Here is a 13,447-nt window from a genome sequence, read left to right as displayed (position 1 = left end):
TGGAATTCCACTGCAACCATAACTTCCCAACTGGATGTTGCTGCACTTTTCCTGTCAGCCTCTCTGGGTCCGGTGTTACGCCTCTCGGAGAAATCCAACCGACCTCAGCGGAGTCACTGAAGGCAGCGGCCACCCCTTTCTACAGCACTAGGTGCCTTACCATGAATTTAAATATCCCGTTTGAATATTAGTGTCTGGGTTATGTGGGTGGGTGAATGGGAGGTCAGGTCATAAAGAAACTGACCAACATGTCACAATCTGCAAAGTTCACTGACTAAAAAGCATTTAAATTCCAGTTAATTTTAACATAGAAACTTTAAAATAGAATCCCCACAGTGCAGAAGGAGGCCATTCGGCCCATTGAGTCTGCACCGACCACAATCCCACCCAGGCTCTATCCCCATAATCCCATGCATTTACCCCTGTCTCCAGGGTCAATTTATCACAGCCAATCCATCTAACCTGCACATCTTTGGACTGTAGGAGGAAACAGAAGCACCCAGAAGAAACCCATGCAGACACAGAGAGAAGGTGCAAATTCCACACAGACAGCGACCCAAGCTTGGAATCGAACCCAGATCCTTGGCGCTGTGAGGCAGCAGTGCTCACCACTGTGCTACCCTGCTGCCCCTGTTGCATCAACAGTCGCATCTAAATAGCACCTTGAACATTGTCAGAAACTGCCCCCCTGCCCCCCATCCCAATCGTTGAGGTCAGAAATTGGTCAGGTCAAGAGGTTAGTCAGGTGGTCGGGGGAGGATTGGGGTGGTCAGGTTGGGGAGGTTGTTGGGATGTCAGGAGATTTGTTGGGTGGAGGGGATGGTTTGGTCATGGGGAAGATGGGGGGTTTGAGCTGGTCGGGGGGGGGTGTGTGCTGATTGGGTAAGGTGGTAAATTGGGCGGGGGGGTGTGGGGATCAGGCGAGAGTGATTGGGGATCAGTTGCATAGCGACACAGGAATTTAACCACATTTTAATCCATCTCACATTTCCTGGGTAACTTTTCCCGGAATTATACATGGAGCAGTCAGAAGTAACCGACTGTAATTTAGACTCAGATACATTCATGGAGGATAAAAGGAAATTTCCACCTGGAAGTTCCTGAGCAATTCCCACACAGGGTCCCACATCAGAATTTCCACAGGGTCCAAGTACACATCTCAATTGTATGTCCAGTCTCTGATGATCCAGAAACCAGAAGGTTTGACCGGTTATGTTAAAGGTACTATATGAATGCAAGTTGTTGACATTGCTGCTGTAGTTAACTGGGTTTTAATTACTGTTTAGTCAGTGAACACTGGAGATTAGGAAGTGCTGGTCACTTTCCCTCTGCAGCAACTGGCATAAACGGTCTGTTTTGTTAGAATTATCTGTAACTAAATGTATCGAGTGAACATTGTGTATCCTGCTGTACCATTTCAGTACATTATTAATAAATAACAGCATGGTGGCACAGTAGTTAGCACTGTTGCCTCACAGCACCAGGGACCCGGGTTCAATTCCCAGCTCCAGGTGACTGTGTGCAGACTCTGCACATTCTCCCTGTGTCTTCATGGGTTTCCTCCGGGTACTCCGGTTTCCTCCCATTGCCCAGAGATGTGTGGATTAGGTGGATTGGCTGTGCTAAATTAACCGTTAGTGTCAGGGGGATTAGCAGGTTAAATACATGGGGTTACGGGAAGAGGGCCTGAGTGGGATTGGTGTTGGTGTTGGTGTGGGCTCGATGGGCTGAATGGCTGCCTCCTACACTGTAGGGATTCTATGCTTTTGTCTCCTTCTTGTGCTCACCTTGATTTTGCCATTCTGTTAAGCTCAGAAGAATTATATCGTGTTTGGAGTGGACCTGAGTTCTTTCAAAGCTGCAAGCCAAATAGTTTAAAGTGAACATTGAGTTCACGGGAGAGACTGAGATTCTGGCTGAGATTATTTATGTTACAGATATTTTTCCTCTTTCTCTGTATTTTTTCCTGAAGGTGACACTGAAGATTCAGGCTGACAGGTGAAAAGTACCAGAGAGGCAGAGACACAAACCAGGAATTTGCAGCAGATTTATACGGCTAAATAAATATAGTGCTTTCCTTGTAACTACGATGATTCATTTATTAACCAATTGCTTTTCCAGGAATTGAAAAACATCAACAATTGGGGTTTGGATATCTTTAAATTGGGAGAGTTGTCCAGCCACCGGCCATTAACTGTTGCTATGTACGCCATCTTTAAGGTACAAAAAAAGACATGTTTGAATATATTTTGTGGGTGTTTTTAAGATTGAAGTTATTTTGGAGTTTGCTTGGTAAACTTCCCTGGCTGGTGATTCATGTGAATCCACAGTGTGGATCTCAGAGTCAGTGGGACCTCGCTGCTCCCACCCTGTTCTTCTGTTAGTAAAGTTTATTTATTTATCAGTCACAAGTAAGGCTTACATTAACACTGCAATGAAGTTACAATGAAATTCCCCTAGTCGCCACACTCCAGCGCCTGTTCGGGCCAATGCACCTAACCAGCTCGTCCTTCAGGCTGTGGGAGGAAACCCACGCAGACACAGGGAGAATGTGCAAACTCCACACAGACAGTGACCCAAGCCGGGGATCGAACCCGGGTCTCTTGCAATGTGAAGCAGCAGTGCTAACCACTGTGCCATAGTGCCGCCCCGAGTGCAGAATGTCAAGGCAGTGCTGGAAATGTTCCTATTTCTAAAAAACTTCCTCCACTTGTATCCTAGCCGCCTTGTTATAAAGGCTAGCATTCCATTAACCCAGATTTTTCATTATTATACCTGACCATGTTACACACTCCCTGTGTAGAGGGACCCCTAAATTTTCTGGACCTCTGCTCTGGACTTTATAACATATAAATAACTCGGCGGTTTATCCCAAATTTTGGTCCAAAACTGATAAGCGCTCACCATTGAAATCAATCTGTCAAATTATACCCACTCACTTAGTCCATCAATGTGTCTTTGTCATATTGTGCTCCCATCTACACTTCTTACTGTTCCACAAATCTTTCTGTCATTGACAGACTTAGCACCTTAGAGAGTCATATATCTATCTAACAAATGGCAAGGGTCTCCCCGAAAATACTTGCTTTTTGACCTTATGCACCTTATTGCCCTTCGCTGTGTGATTTTGCAACTTGAGTACACCCCCTGCTAAATGGGCAGCTCCCAACCCCCGACACTTTAACCCATTCTTCTCATCAACCAATGGATTCTCAATTGTCTTCAAGTTATTTTGAGCTAGAATAGGACAAGAAGGTTATTGCTCTGCTACTTTAAGTATTTTCCTTCCCAGTGTGGGCCTGTGCCCAAAGGAAACTGGATTCAGACCGTTACAAAAACATTCCACAACCATTACAATCTCAAGAGCTATTTTTTAAAGTGGCCTTTTGGCTAAGATGCCAGTGAGATCAAATCCTGAAGGAAGTGCTATGCCTACTGCAATCAGCTTGGATCATGTAGATCGAGCCCAAGACAGGAAGCGGCTAGCCTGTCGTGTCAGCTTGGATCTGGAATGTCTCACTTGTTGAGACTTTGAGTTGGACATTTTTTTGAGGGGGCACGGTGGCACAGTGAGGCCTCACAGTACCAGGGACCTGGGTTCAATTTCAGCTTCGGGTCTCTGTCTGTGTGGAATTTGTGCATTCTCCTCGTGTCTGCATGGGTTTCCTCCAGGTGCTGCAGTTTCTTCCCACAGTCCAAAGATGTGCTGGTTAGGTAGATTGGCCTTGCTAAATTGACCCTAGCGTCAGGGGATTAGCAGGGTAAATATGTGAAGGTTGCAGGGATAGAGCCTGGGTGGGACTGTGGTCAGTGCAGACTCGATGGGTCAAATGGCCTCTTTCTGCACTGCAGGGGTTCTATGAATTCTGTGAGACAAGACCTACAATTTAGTTGCAGTCCCAAACGAGGCCCCCGAATTTGGTACAATCTGGTTAAGGTGCAGTAACATTTCTTTATTGTTAAAGTAAATGAAATTTGAGATCCCAGTTTGTTACTAAGAGAATAAAGTCACAAGATCCTATGGTCTTAAACAAACAGAAGAATTTTTACTTGTCACAAGTCAATAAAGCTAAGTCAATACTACCTACAATATTAAATACAGAATTAACATGAGATAAACAAGAATTAGCTGTGGTTAAACATCCCACAAACAGCACACCAAACATCAGAAACAACCAGGACAGATCCCACAAATGTTCTCAGCAACCCATCCAGACCTCCCTGAACGCTGCAGTTCATGAAATCTGCCTTTTGAGGATCTAGTCTCCCATTTTGCTCAAAAGCAACTCGCAGTGATGGCTCATTGTGCAGTTTCTCAATCTTTTGTGAAGACTACATCCCATTGAATTGGAAGGGCTGCACTCCAGCACCATTCCAGCTCTCTAGCCAACGCCTGCTGTTACAGGTCCTGCTTTGCCCTAACTGACAGCTTCATGGAATTATCAGTGAATCGCTGCCATGATGACAGCATTCTTGCTGCTCTATTCAGAACAACCACTGCCCCTGAGCCTCAACTCTGTGCAGTGCACAGAGCTCCCGAGGTTTCTCCAGCCCCTGCCCCCTCAGGAACACGGCACTAATGGCATGGAGCCAACTTTCCTCTTTATCTGCTTCTGATTAACTGACACGTGACCTTTCTAAATTCTCCCAACAGGAGACCAAAGGTACCCAGATGGGTAGATTTAAACCTTAAACGTTACAACCTCCAGTCAACTGAAAGCCACCCCGTAAGCGCTCACACAGAAGAATCCAAAAACTATGGATTTAATCTCAACACGCAACCAGAGAACCCTGGACTGGGCTTCCACTGAGGTATCAGTGGTGAAGGAGGGCTATCCTGGTCCCCGCTAAACCTTCTCACGCCAGCTCAGTCCTTCTGCAATTTTTGGAATTCATTACCAATTTTCTAGCCAAATTTTGAAGTAAATCATGTCAGATTTTCCAAATTGATTAACTGTATGCTGTTGGAGAAACCCAATTATTCATTCAATGTCCGATCTTTGATTTCACCCTTGAAGGATCGAAATCTCCTGAAGGTCTTTAGGATTCCGGTTGTAAATTTCATCTCCTACATGCTAACGCTGGAAGACCACTACCGTGCTGACGTGAGCTACCACAACAATTACCATGCCGCAGACGTGATGCAGTCCACGCATGTTTTGCTGCGGTCACCAGCATTAGAGGTGAGTGTCTGCTGGTGTAGAATGTGGATTCCACATTACAACCACAGGGGAATGATTTTGTTTCATTTTTAGCATTCTTGGGGTTATGAGCATTGCTGTCAATAAATAATAATAATAATAATATTATTATATTCTTATTAATTAATAATATATTATATATATTATTAATTAATTTATTAATAATATTTATTACCCAACCCATACTGCCCTTCAGAAGGTGATGGCGAACCATCTAAAAAAAAGTCTTTAAAAAGAAATTGTTTATTAGTTACAAGTAGGCTTACATTAACACTGCGATGAAATTATTGTGAAAATCCCCTAGTCACTACACTCCAGTGCCTGTTCTGATACGTTGAGGGAGAATTTAGCACGGCCAACATACCTAACTGGCAAGTCTTTCAGACGGTGAGAGGAAACCGGAGCACCTGGAGGAAAACCCACACAGACATGGGGAGAATATGCAGACTCCGCACAGACAGTCACCCAAGCTGAGAATCAAACCTAGGTTCCTACGCTGTAAGGCAGCAATGCTAACCACTGTGCCACCCCTGCCATCCATGTGGTGATGGTATTTCCACCTTGTGACTTTGAGAGTTCGAGGACTTTGAACCCAGTAATGGAATATTATGCTTCCTCCAAACTCTCAGGAAAAGCCAGGTGAAAATTCACTTGAGGTATTTTGTTGTAAACTTGGATGAAATTATGGCCCACAACAACCAAAACTGATTTAAAGTATTGGGCTGTAGCAGTTATGTGAAACCACGTTTGGGTTTTAACAACAACTTGCATTCATATAGTGCTTTAAACAAAGGAAATCTCCCAAGGCACTTCACAAGAGTGTAATCAAAAACTTTTTACACCCAGTGGCATACAGCATTAGGGCAGATAGCCAAGTTTGGCCAAAAGCCACCCAATAGAAGTTTAGAAAATTATGAGGATTGGATAGAATGAATAGTTGGAGTATTTTTCCCAGGATAGAAATGTCACTTACTAAGGACATAGGTTTATGGTAAAATGGGGAAAGTTTAAAGGAGATGTGAGAGGCAAGTTTTTTTACACAAAGGGTGGTAAGTAGTAGAATGAACTGCCAGAGGAGGTGGTAGAAGCAGATAAAATAGCAACGTTTAAGAAGCATCTTGACAGATACACGTGGTATCTGTACTGATTCGAGTGAAGACAAGCATTCAGATGAGGGCAGCAGAGTGGTGACACTGACTGTTGCAGGTAAAATTTGCATAGGTGCAGTCGCTCCAACCAGAAGTGGTTTGTGGCGAAGCTATTGTAAAGGGACAGATAAACCTCAAATATTTCTTTAGTGTTTCCCTTCCTACCTCCTCCTCTAACCGAGAAAAAGATCACTGGGTGGAACACAAGCAGGGGAAAGGTGAGTTGAGATTCTTTTATCCTTTTACCTGTATAAGGGCAGTATGGCAGCTAGGGCATTGGTATGCTCCTCCTGCCAGATGTGGGAAATTAAGGAGAACCTAGTCTCCCTGACAACTTTGCCTGCAGGAAGTGTGTCCAGTTGCAGCTCCTCACAGACTACATTGTTCGGTTGGAGCAGCAGATGAAGGCACTGCGGAGCGTACAAAGAGTGCGATCGACATTAGTTACAGGGAGGTTATCACATCACAGGCTCAGTCAGATAGATGGTGACTGCCAGGTAGTGCAGGGGTCTCCTGTGGCTATTCTCCTTTCAAACAGGTATACCATTTTGGGTACTGTTGAAGGGACAACCTGTCAGGGGAAGACACCAGCAGCAGCCAGACCTCTGGCACCACACTGGTTCTGCTGTGGGACAGGGTCGGGCAAAGAGCAAACAAGCTGTTGTAATACGGGACTTACTAGTTAGAGACACAGCAGGCGTTTCTGTGGCCGTGATTGAGACTCCAGGATGGTGTGTTGCCTCCCTCTTGCCAGGGTCAAGGACGTCTCTGAGCAGTTGCAGGACATTCTTAAGGGGGCAGGTTAGCAGCCAGAGGTCGTTGTACATATTGGTACCAATGATATAGGTAGGAAAAGGGATGAGATCCTGAAGTATGAATATAGAGAGTTAGGCAGAAGGCTAAAATACAAGACCTCGAAGGTAGTAATTTCTGGACTACTACCAGTGCCATGTGCTAGAGAGAGTAAGAATAGTAAGATTAAGCAGGTGAATGCAAGGCTTGAGAGCTGGTGCAGGGGGCGGGGATTTAGATTTTTGGATCATTGGGAACTCTTCTGGAGAAGGGGTGACCTGTTCAAGAGGGTCGGGTTGCACTTGAACTGGAGGGGGACTAATATCCTGGCGGGAAGATTTGCTAGAGCCACTCAGGAGGGTTTAAACTAGAGGGGGCTGGGACCCAAAGCAGTCGGGAGATAGAAGAGAAGGCTGAGGACACCCCAGGAGTTAAAGAAGGCACATTAAATTATAAAGGCAGTGTCAGTAATCCTAGTATCAGACAGATCAGGCAAAAGCAAGACATGACCTGAGTTCATGTGCCTTGTCCATCAGGCCTCTTGCATTGAAATAAATGCAGTTTAATTTGGTCTTCCCTTGCTCTCAGTCTTGCTTTTGCCTGATCTGTCTGGTACTAGGATTACTGACACTGCCTTTACTATTTAATATGCTCTCTTTAACTTCTGTGCTTTCCCCTTTTTCGGCAGGTGACAGAAGTGTTAGTGAGGGATCCCGTTGAGACTAGTGACCATAATTCCGTTAGTTTTAGGATAGCTATGGAGAATGATAGGTCTGGCTGTAAAATACTTTTGGGCATTTAGAGGATGTGAAGGGTTGTGCTGCTTTGGAACACGCTGCCTCAGAGGGCGGTGGAGGCAGGGTCACTGAATATCTTAAAGGCGGAGGTAGATAGCTGCTTGTTAGGCCAAGGGATCGAACATTATTGGGGTAGATGGGAATGTGGAATTCCACACAAACAGATCAGCCATGAACTTCTTGAAAGGCGGAGCAGGCTTGAGTGGCCGAATGGCCTACTTCTGCTCGTATTTTGTATTTCGTATATAAATGCAAGTCTTTCTTTCTCCTCCTGGAGCTGTTCAGATTCCCATTGTTGCCTCATTGGTGGCCGTGCCTTCAGCTACCTGGGCCCAAAGCATTCAAATTCCTTCCCTCTCTCCTTAAGACACTTCTTAAAACCCATCTGTTTGATCAAGCTTGTGGTCACCTGTTCCAGTATCTCCTCTTGTGGTCCACTGTTAAGTTGTTGCTATGCTGTGAGACTCCTTGAAATGTTTAATTATAAAGGCATTATATAAATGCGAGTTGTTGTAATGTCGCTCAGTCTCTGCTGCTGGCTCTTGATCTCGGATTCTCAAATTTGAAAGCAGAGTGAGATCTGTACAGTAGGATTATTCCCCAGGGTTTGAGGAGGTTTAATGAGGATGTTGTAGAATGTTGGAATGATACTTTCATGTGGGATGTCACGCGAATCGATATCCAACAGCATCAAGCACCAGGAATGAGTATTTGGATCTGTCCTCGGATTGTTTGAAAATCTGTGGTCTTTCCTGGCAATGAACCGACTGTCAGATGGTGATTTCTCCCTGACTCTATCTTTCAGGCAGTCTTCACAGACCTCGAGGTATTGGCTGCAATTTTTGCCTCGGCAATCCATGATGTTGACCATCCAGGAGTCTCAAACCAGTTCCTCATTAATACCAGTGAGTACTGTCCCTAGATGACTAATAACACAAGGGGTACAATCCTGGGTATAAACCACCCCAAACCCCGCAATGAAATTCCAGTCTGTAACTCACTCCTGGGTATCCATTATTCTATATATAAACCATCCCAAACCCCTCGATTAGATTCCAGTCTGTAACTCGCTCCTGGGTATCCGTTATTCTATATATCAACCCCTTGATTAGATTCCAGTCTGTAACTCACTCCCGGGTATCTGTTATTCTACATATAAACTACTCAAACCCTCAATTAGTTTCCAGTTTGTAACTCAGTCCCGGGTATCTGTTATTCTATATAAGAACCACACTGAACCCCTTGATTTGATTCCAGTCTATAACTCATTCCCGGTTATCTTTTTTTTTATATGAACTATCTCAAATCCCTCGACTAGATTCCAATCTGTAACTCACTCCCATGTGTCCGCTCTATATGTAAACTGGAAGAACAAAGCTGAGATAGACATTTTTATTCAGTAAGGGAATCGAGGGTTATGTGGATAAAGCGGGAAAGTGGAGTTGAAGATTATCAGATCAGTTCAGTCATGATCTCATTTAAGCAGACTTGATGGGCCGAATGGCCTACCTCTGCTCCTGTATCCTTTGGTCTTACCATCAGTCTGTAACTCACAAACTGTTATTCCTTCATTTTTAAAAATAACTTTATTTATCCTCTCTGGAAAAATAGTATATTTTACACAGTGAAGGGCTCCTTCATATTTACAAAGACTGCACAAGAGTTGCATATCAGAAGCAATGCTGTGTCCGTTGCTCATTCGACATTGCTGACCCATTCACGAATGTCCCTCCTCAGGACGCCATGGATATCTCAGTGATCTAAGACTCATCCCCTCACTGGGTGAATCAGTATTCGTTGAACTCATGAACTCAGCGACTCGTGTAGTTGAGTTCAGTTTTAGCGATGCCATATTTGTCTAAATAGATGGCGTTGTCATGGGAGCTCCTCTGGGCCCAGCTCTCGCAAGCATCTTTGTGAATGACCCCTAACCTCCTACCGACCCCCCCCTCCCCCCACCATGTGCTTTTGATATGTGGATGATACGTATGCTATATTTAAATCCACAGCTGCATGTAATAATTTCCTTACATGTCTCGATGGACTCCATCCTGAACTCAAATTCACCTTTGGAATGGAGAAGTCAAATGAACTCCCTTTCCTTGACATGCCAGTTGAGGAATTTGCCAGGGGGTTCTCTGCTGCTGTCTACCACAGGCCAACCTTCAGTGGTCAATATACATGTTGAGCTGCTTACAGTTCCACGCACTATAAGTTTGGCCTTATCAGCAACCTGATGAACAGGGCCTGGGCCATTTCCTCACTATGTAAGTTTGATGCTGAAATCGAGTCCATCAGAAACACCCTGCAGAATAGTGGCTGCCCTGATCAGCTCGATATGTCCCGTGTATCATGGAAACCCATGAACAGGCTCAGGCTGTCACTTTTAGCCCTGAAAAATACCAAATCTACCTCTGATTGCCCTGGGGAGGCAAGGTGTTGCCAACAGAGCAGGTGAAGCTAACTGCTTCACACCACTGCTACGGAGCAGTAACATGATTGGTAATCACCACTAACAGGATGCTGCTATCCAGCTAAAAAGACATTCTGCCAACCACACAATTGAGTCATGTGGTAGCTGAAGTTCAGTGCACTGTGATGCTGGGTATGTAAACCTGTAAGGGAATTTTCCAGGGGCCTCCCAGAAGGTGGGGAGGGAGTCTTGCATTCAGACGACCGCAGCTAACACAAAGACTTGCAAAAGACAGTATGCAATTCAAGACGTTCATTATTTCACCATTGGGAGAGAGAAAGCCAGAAGATTCCAGTTTCTCTCTGACTTCATGTCACATGAGCACAATTTGCATTTCCAAAGATTCATTTCTTCTGTCTAATCTCTCATCCAAGCTCGATGATCCAATTACATTAATACACATTGTCCACCTTGGCCAATAGCTTTCTACCCCCGAATTAGGAACGTACTACACCCAGAGGTCTTTCCCCTCCCCATTGCCTGGCAACCTGACCTACACATACTTGGCAAGTTCAAGGAACAACCTCCGCTTCTTGAAGCTCCAAGATGGCGCTGGAGCGAGGTGATTTTTTTTGCAAGCTATACCCAGCATAAGTTCTAATTCTATATTTTACTTTTGTTCTATGCTTCTGAAACTTCATTCTAACTCTTTTCACCACATTCTGCACTGTCTCGTTTCCTTCGCTATGAACTATATTTTGTCTGTGTAGCACACAAGAAACAATGCTTTTCATTCTATGGTAATACATGTGATAATAATAAATCAAATCAAAAAATCTTGCAAGCCATGGGAATGAGAAGGGAGTCACTCCCTTTGTTTTCTAACTACCCCCTTATCAGTGGAAGCTGAATACAACAATTCATTGCAACTAGAATTGAACTCTTCTATTCATTTATAATCTTGGTAGCCTCCAGCTGCAAGGCTTTTCAGTGATAATATTTCCATACTTTATTGTTTCCAGAGTTGTGATCTGCCTGGTTCTGCTTTTTCCCATTATGTTTTAGGGCAGGTTGCTTTTGGCCAAAGTTTGCAAAACATTTAAAACTACAATGTTTGTCCAAAATTTGCTGCTGTTACATATTTGTCTCTACAGACAATACCTTCGTATGATTGTAAGTGAGGCACATCATGATACCTTTGGTATATATAAGACACACTGATCCCTATTCTAAACTAATTTACTTATTTTAAATAAATAGCAGGGGCTTTTGTATACAAACATAGAAGATAAGAGCAGTATGAGGCCATTTTGTCCTTCAAGCCTGTTCTGCCATTCATCACGATCCAACTCAATAGCCTAATCCTGCTTTCTTCCCATAACCTTTGATCCCATTCTCCCCTAGTTCCATATCTGGCCGCCTCTTGAATACATTCAATGTTTTGGCATCAACTACTCCCTGTGGTAATGAATTCCACAGGCTCACCTCTCTTATGTCTCCTCATCTTCATCCTAAATGGTCTACCCCAAATTCTCAGACTGTGACCCCTAATTCTGGACTTCCCCACCATCGGGAATATCCTCCCTGCAGCTACCCTGTCTAGTTCTGTTAGAATTTTATAACTCCCCATGAGATCCTCTCTCATTCATCTGAACTCCAGCGAAAACAATCCTAACCTAGTCAATCTCTCTTCAAACGTCAGTCCCGCCATTCCCAGAATCAGCTGATAAAGCTTCGCTGCACTCCCTTGAGAGCAAGAACATCCTTCCACAGAAAAGGAAACCAAAACTGCACACAATACTCTAGGTGTGGCCTCACCAAGACCCTGTATAACTGCAACAATATATCCCTGCTCCTGTACCCGAAACTTCTCGCAATGAAGGCCAACATACCATTTGTCTTCTTTACTACCTACTGCACCTGCATGCTTACCTTCAGTGACAGGCCCCACTGCACACTACCCTCTCCCAATTTACAGCCATCCAAGTTGTAATCTACCTCTTGTTTTTGCTTCCAAAGTGAATAGCCTCACATTTATCCAAGTTATACTGCATCCACCATTGATTTGCCCACTTACCCGACCTGTCCAGATCATTCTGAAGGATCTCTGCATCACTGTTCACCCTCCCACCCAACTTGGTATTATCTGCAAATGTTCCTTCATCCAAATCATTAATATTCCCTGCTACAAGACCACACATCCCAAAGACTAGCAAATAGTATCAAACAGCATCTCTCTAATGTTGATCGCTACAGGCAAGGTACAGACTGTATCCAGGGCAAGGTACAGACTGTATCCAATCAGCTTATGCTTGCAAAACTCACAACAGTGTCCATCATAAGATATGATTCCATGATTGGACAACATTTGTTAAATATTCCTCAGTATGCTAAGAATTATGCTGACAGTCAATTCAAGATTGTTATTCAGACTTGCATTGAGGCTTAGTTGCTTGTACTGGGAGTTACATATGTTAATACCTAGGGCTCTGTTCTTTGCAAACAGAAAGAACATATATACACACTGCACCTGTTTCAGCTAAACAAAGCCATTCACTGGCTCATTCCTCAGGCCTTGACCAATCAGATACAAGCTGCCTGGTTTGAATTTCAAACAATACTTGAAGTTAACCATCAGTCATCGGTTAATTGGTGCATTTCCATGGCAACACCTCTGTCAGTCAGAGTCCACCCTCTTCCCACAGTATAAGTTTATTGATTTCTCTTGCATCGTATTCCTGCAAATATTCTGATGAGTGCTCAGTGAAAAGTTTCAATAGAAATGTCTTTTTTTTCAGCAATAGTGAATAATGCTTTGTTTTCAATGCATTGAAGGAATGAACCAGCTGTTATATATGGAATATTTGTGTTGCTTGTTGCAATTTTTGATGGAATAATTATTTTCAAGTTGTTGTTTTCTATTCCCCACCTACGCCTATCAACATCTTTGTTCTCCCTGTCTAACTCCCTTTTCAATCCCTATTCATCCCATCTTCTCTGACACTGTCCCTTTTACTCCGTCATATCTTTTCTTCCTGACTTTGTATCTTTCTGCTTCTCCCATTCTCCCCTTCTCTCCCTGTCCTTCATTTGTTG

General features: G+C 43.9%; 1 protein-coding gene across 3 annotated transcripts in view; it reads left to right on the top strand.

Moving 5' to 3' along the window:
• LOC145358806 (3',5'-cyclic-AMP phosphodiesterase 4C-like) overlaps nucleotides 1-13,447 on the top strand; it is a 307,845-nt gene that overhangs the window by 282,986 nt on the left and 11,412 nt on the right. For all 3 annotated transcript variants that reach the window (XM_080213112.1, XM_080213114.1, XM_080213113.1), the window contains 3 exons: nucleotides 2,122-2,220; nucleotides 5,019-5,183; nucleotides 8,744-8,843. In XM_080213112.1, coding sequence (XP_080069238.1) covers nucleotides 2,122-2,220; nucleotides 5,019-5,183; nucleotides 8,744-8,843 — 364 coding nt within the window. The remainder of the gene's footprint in view (nucleotides 1-2,121; nucleotides 2,221-5,018; nucleotides 5,184-8,743; nucleotides 8,844-13,447) is intronic.

This window comes from Carcharhinus amblyrhynchos, chromosome 26 (assembly GCF_965287045.1).
Source record: "Carcharhinus amblyrhynchos chromosome 26, sCarAmb.v2.hapA, whole genome shotgun sequence".
In the NCBI taxonomy this organism is placed as follows: Eukaryota; Metazoa; Chordata; class Chondrichthyes; order Carcharhiniformes; family Carcharhinidae; genus Carcharhinus; species Carcharhinus amblyrhynchos.
This window is presented reverse-complemented; position numbering and strand designations above follow the sequence as displayed.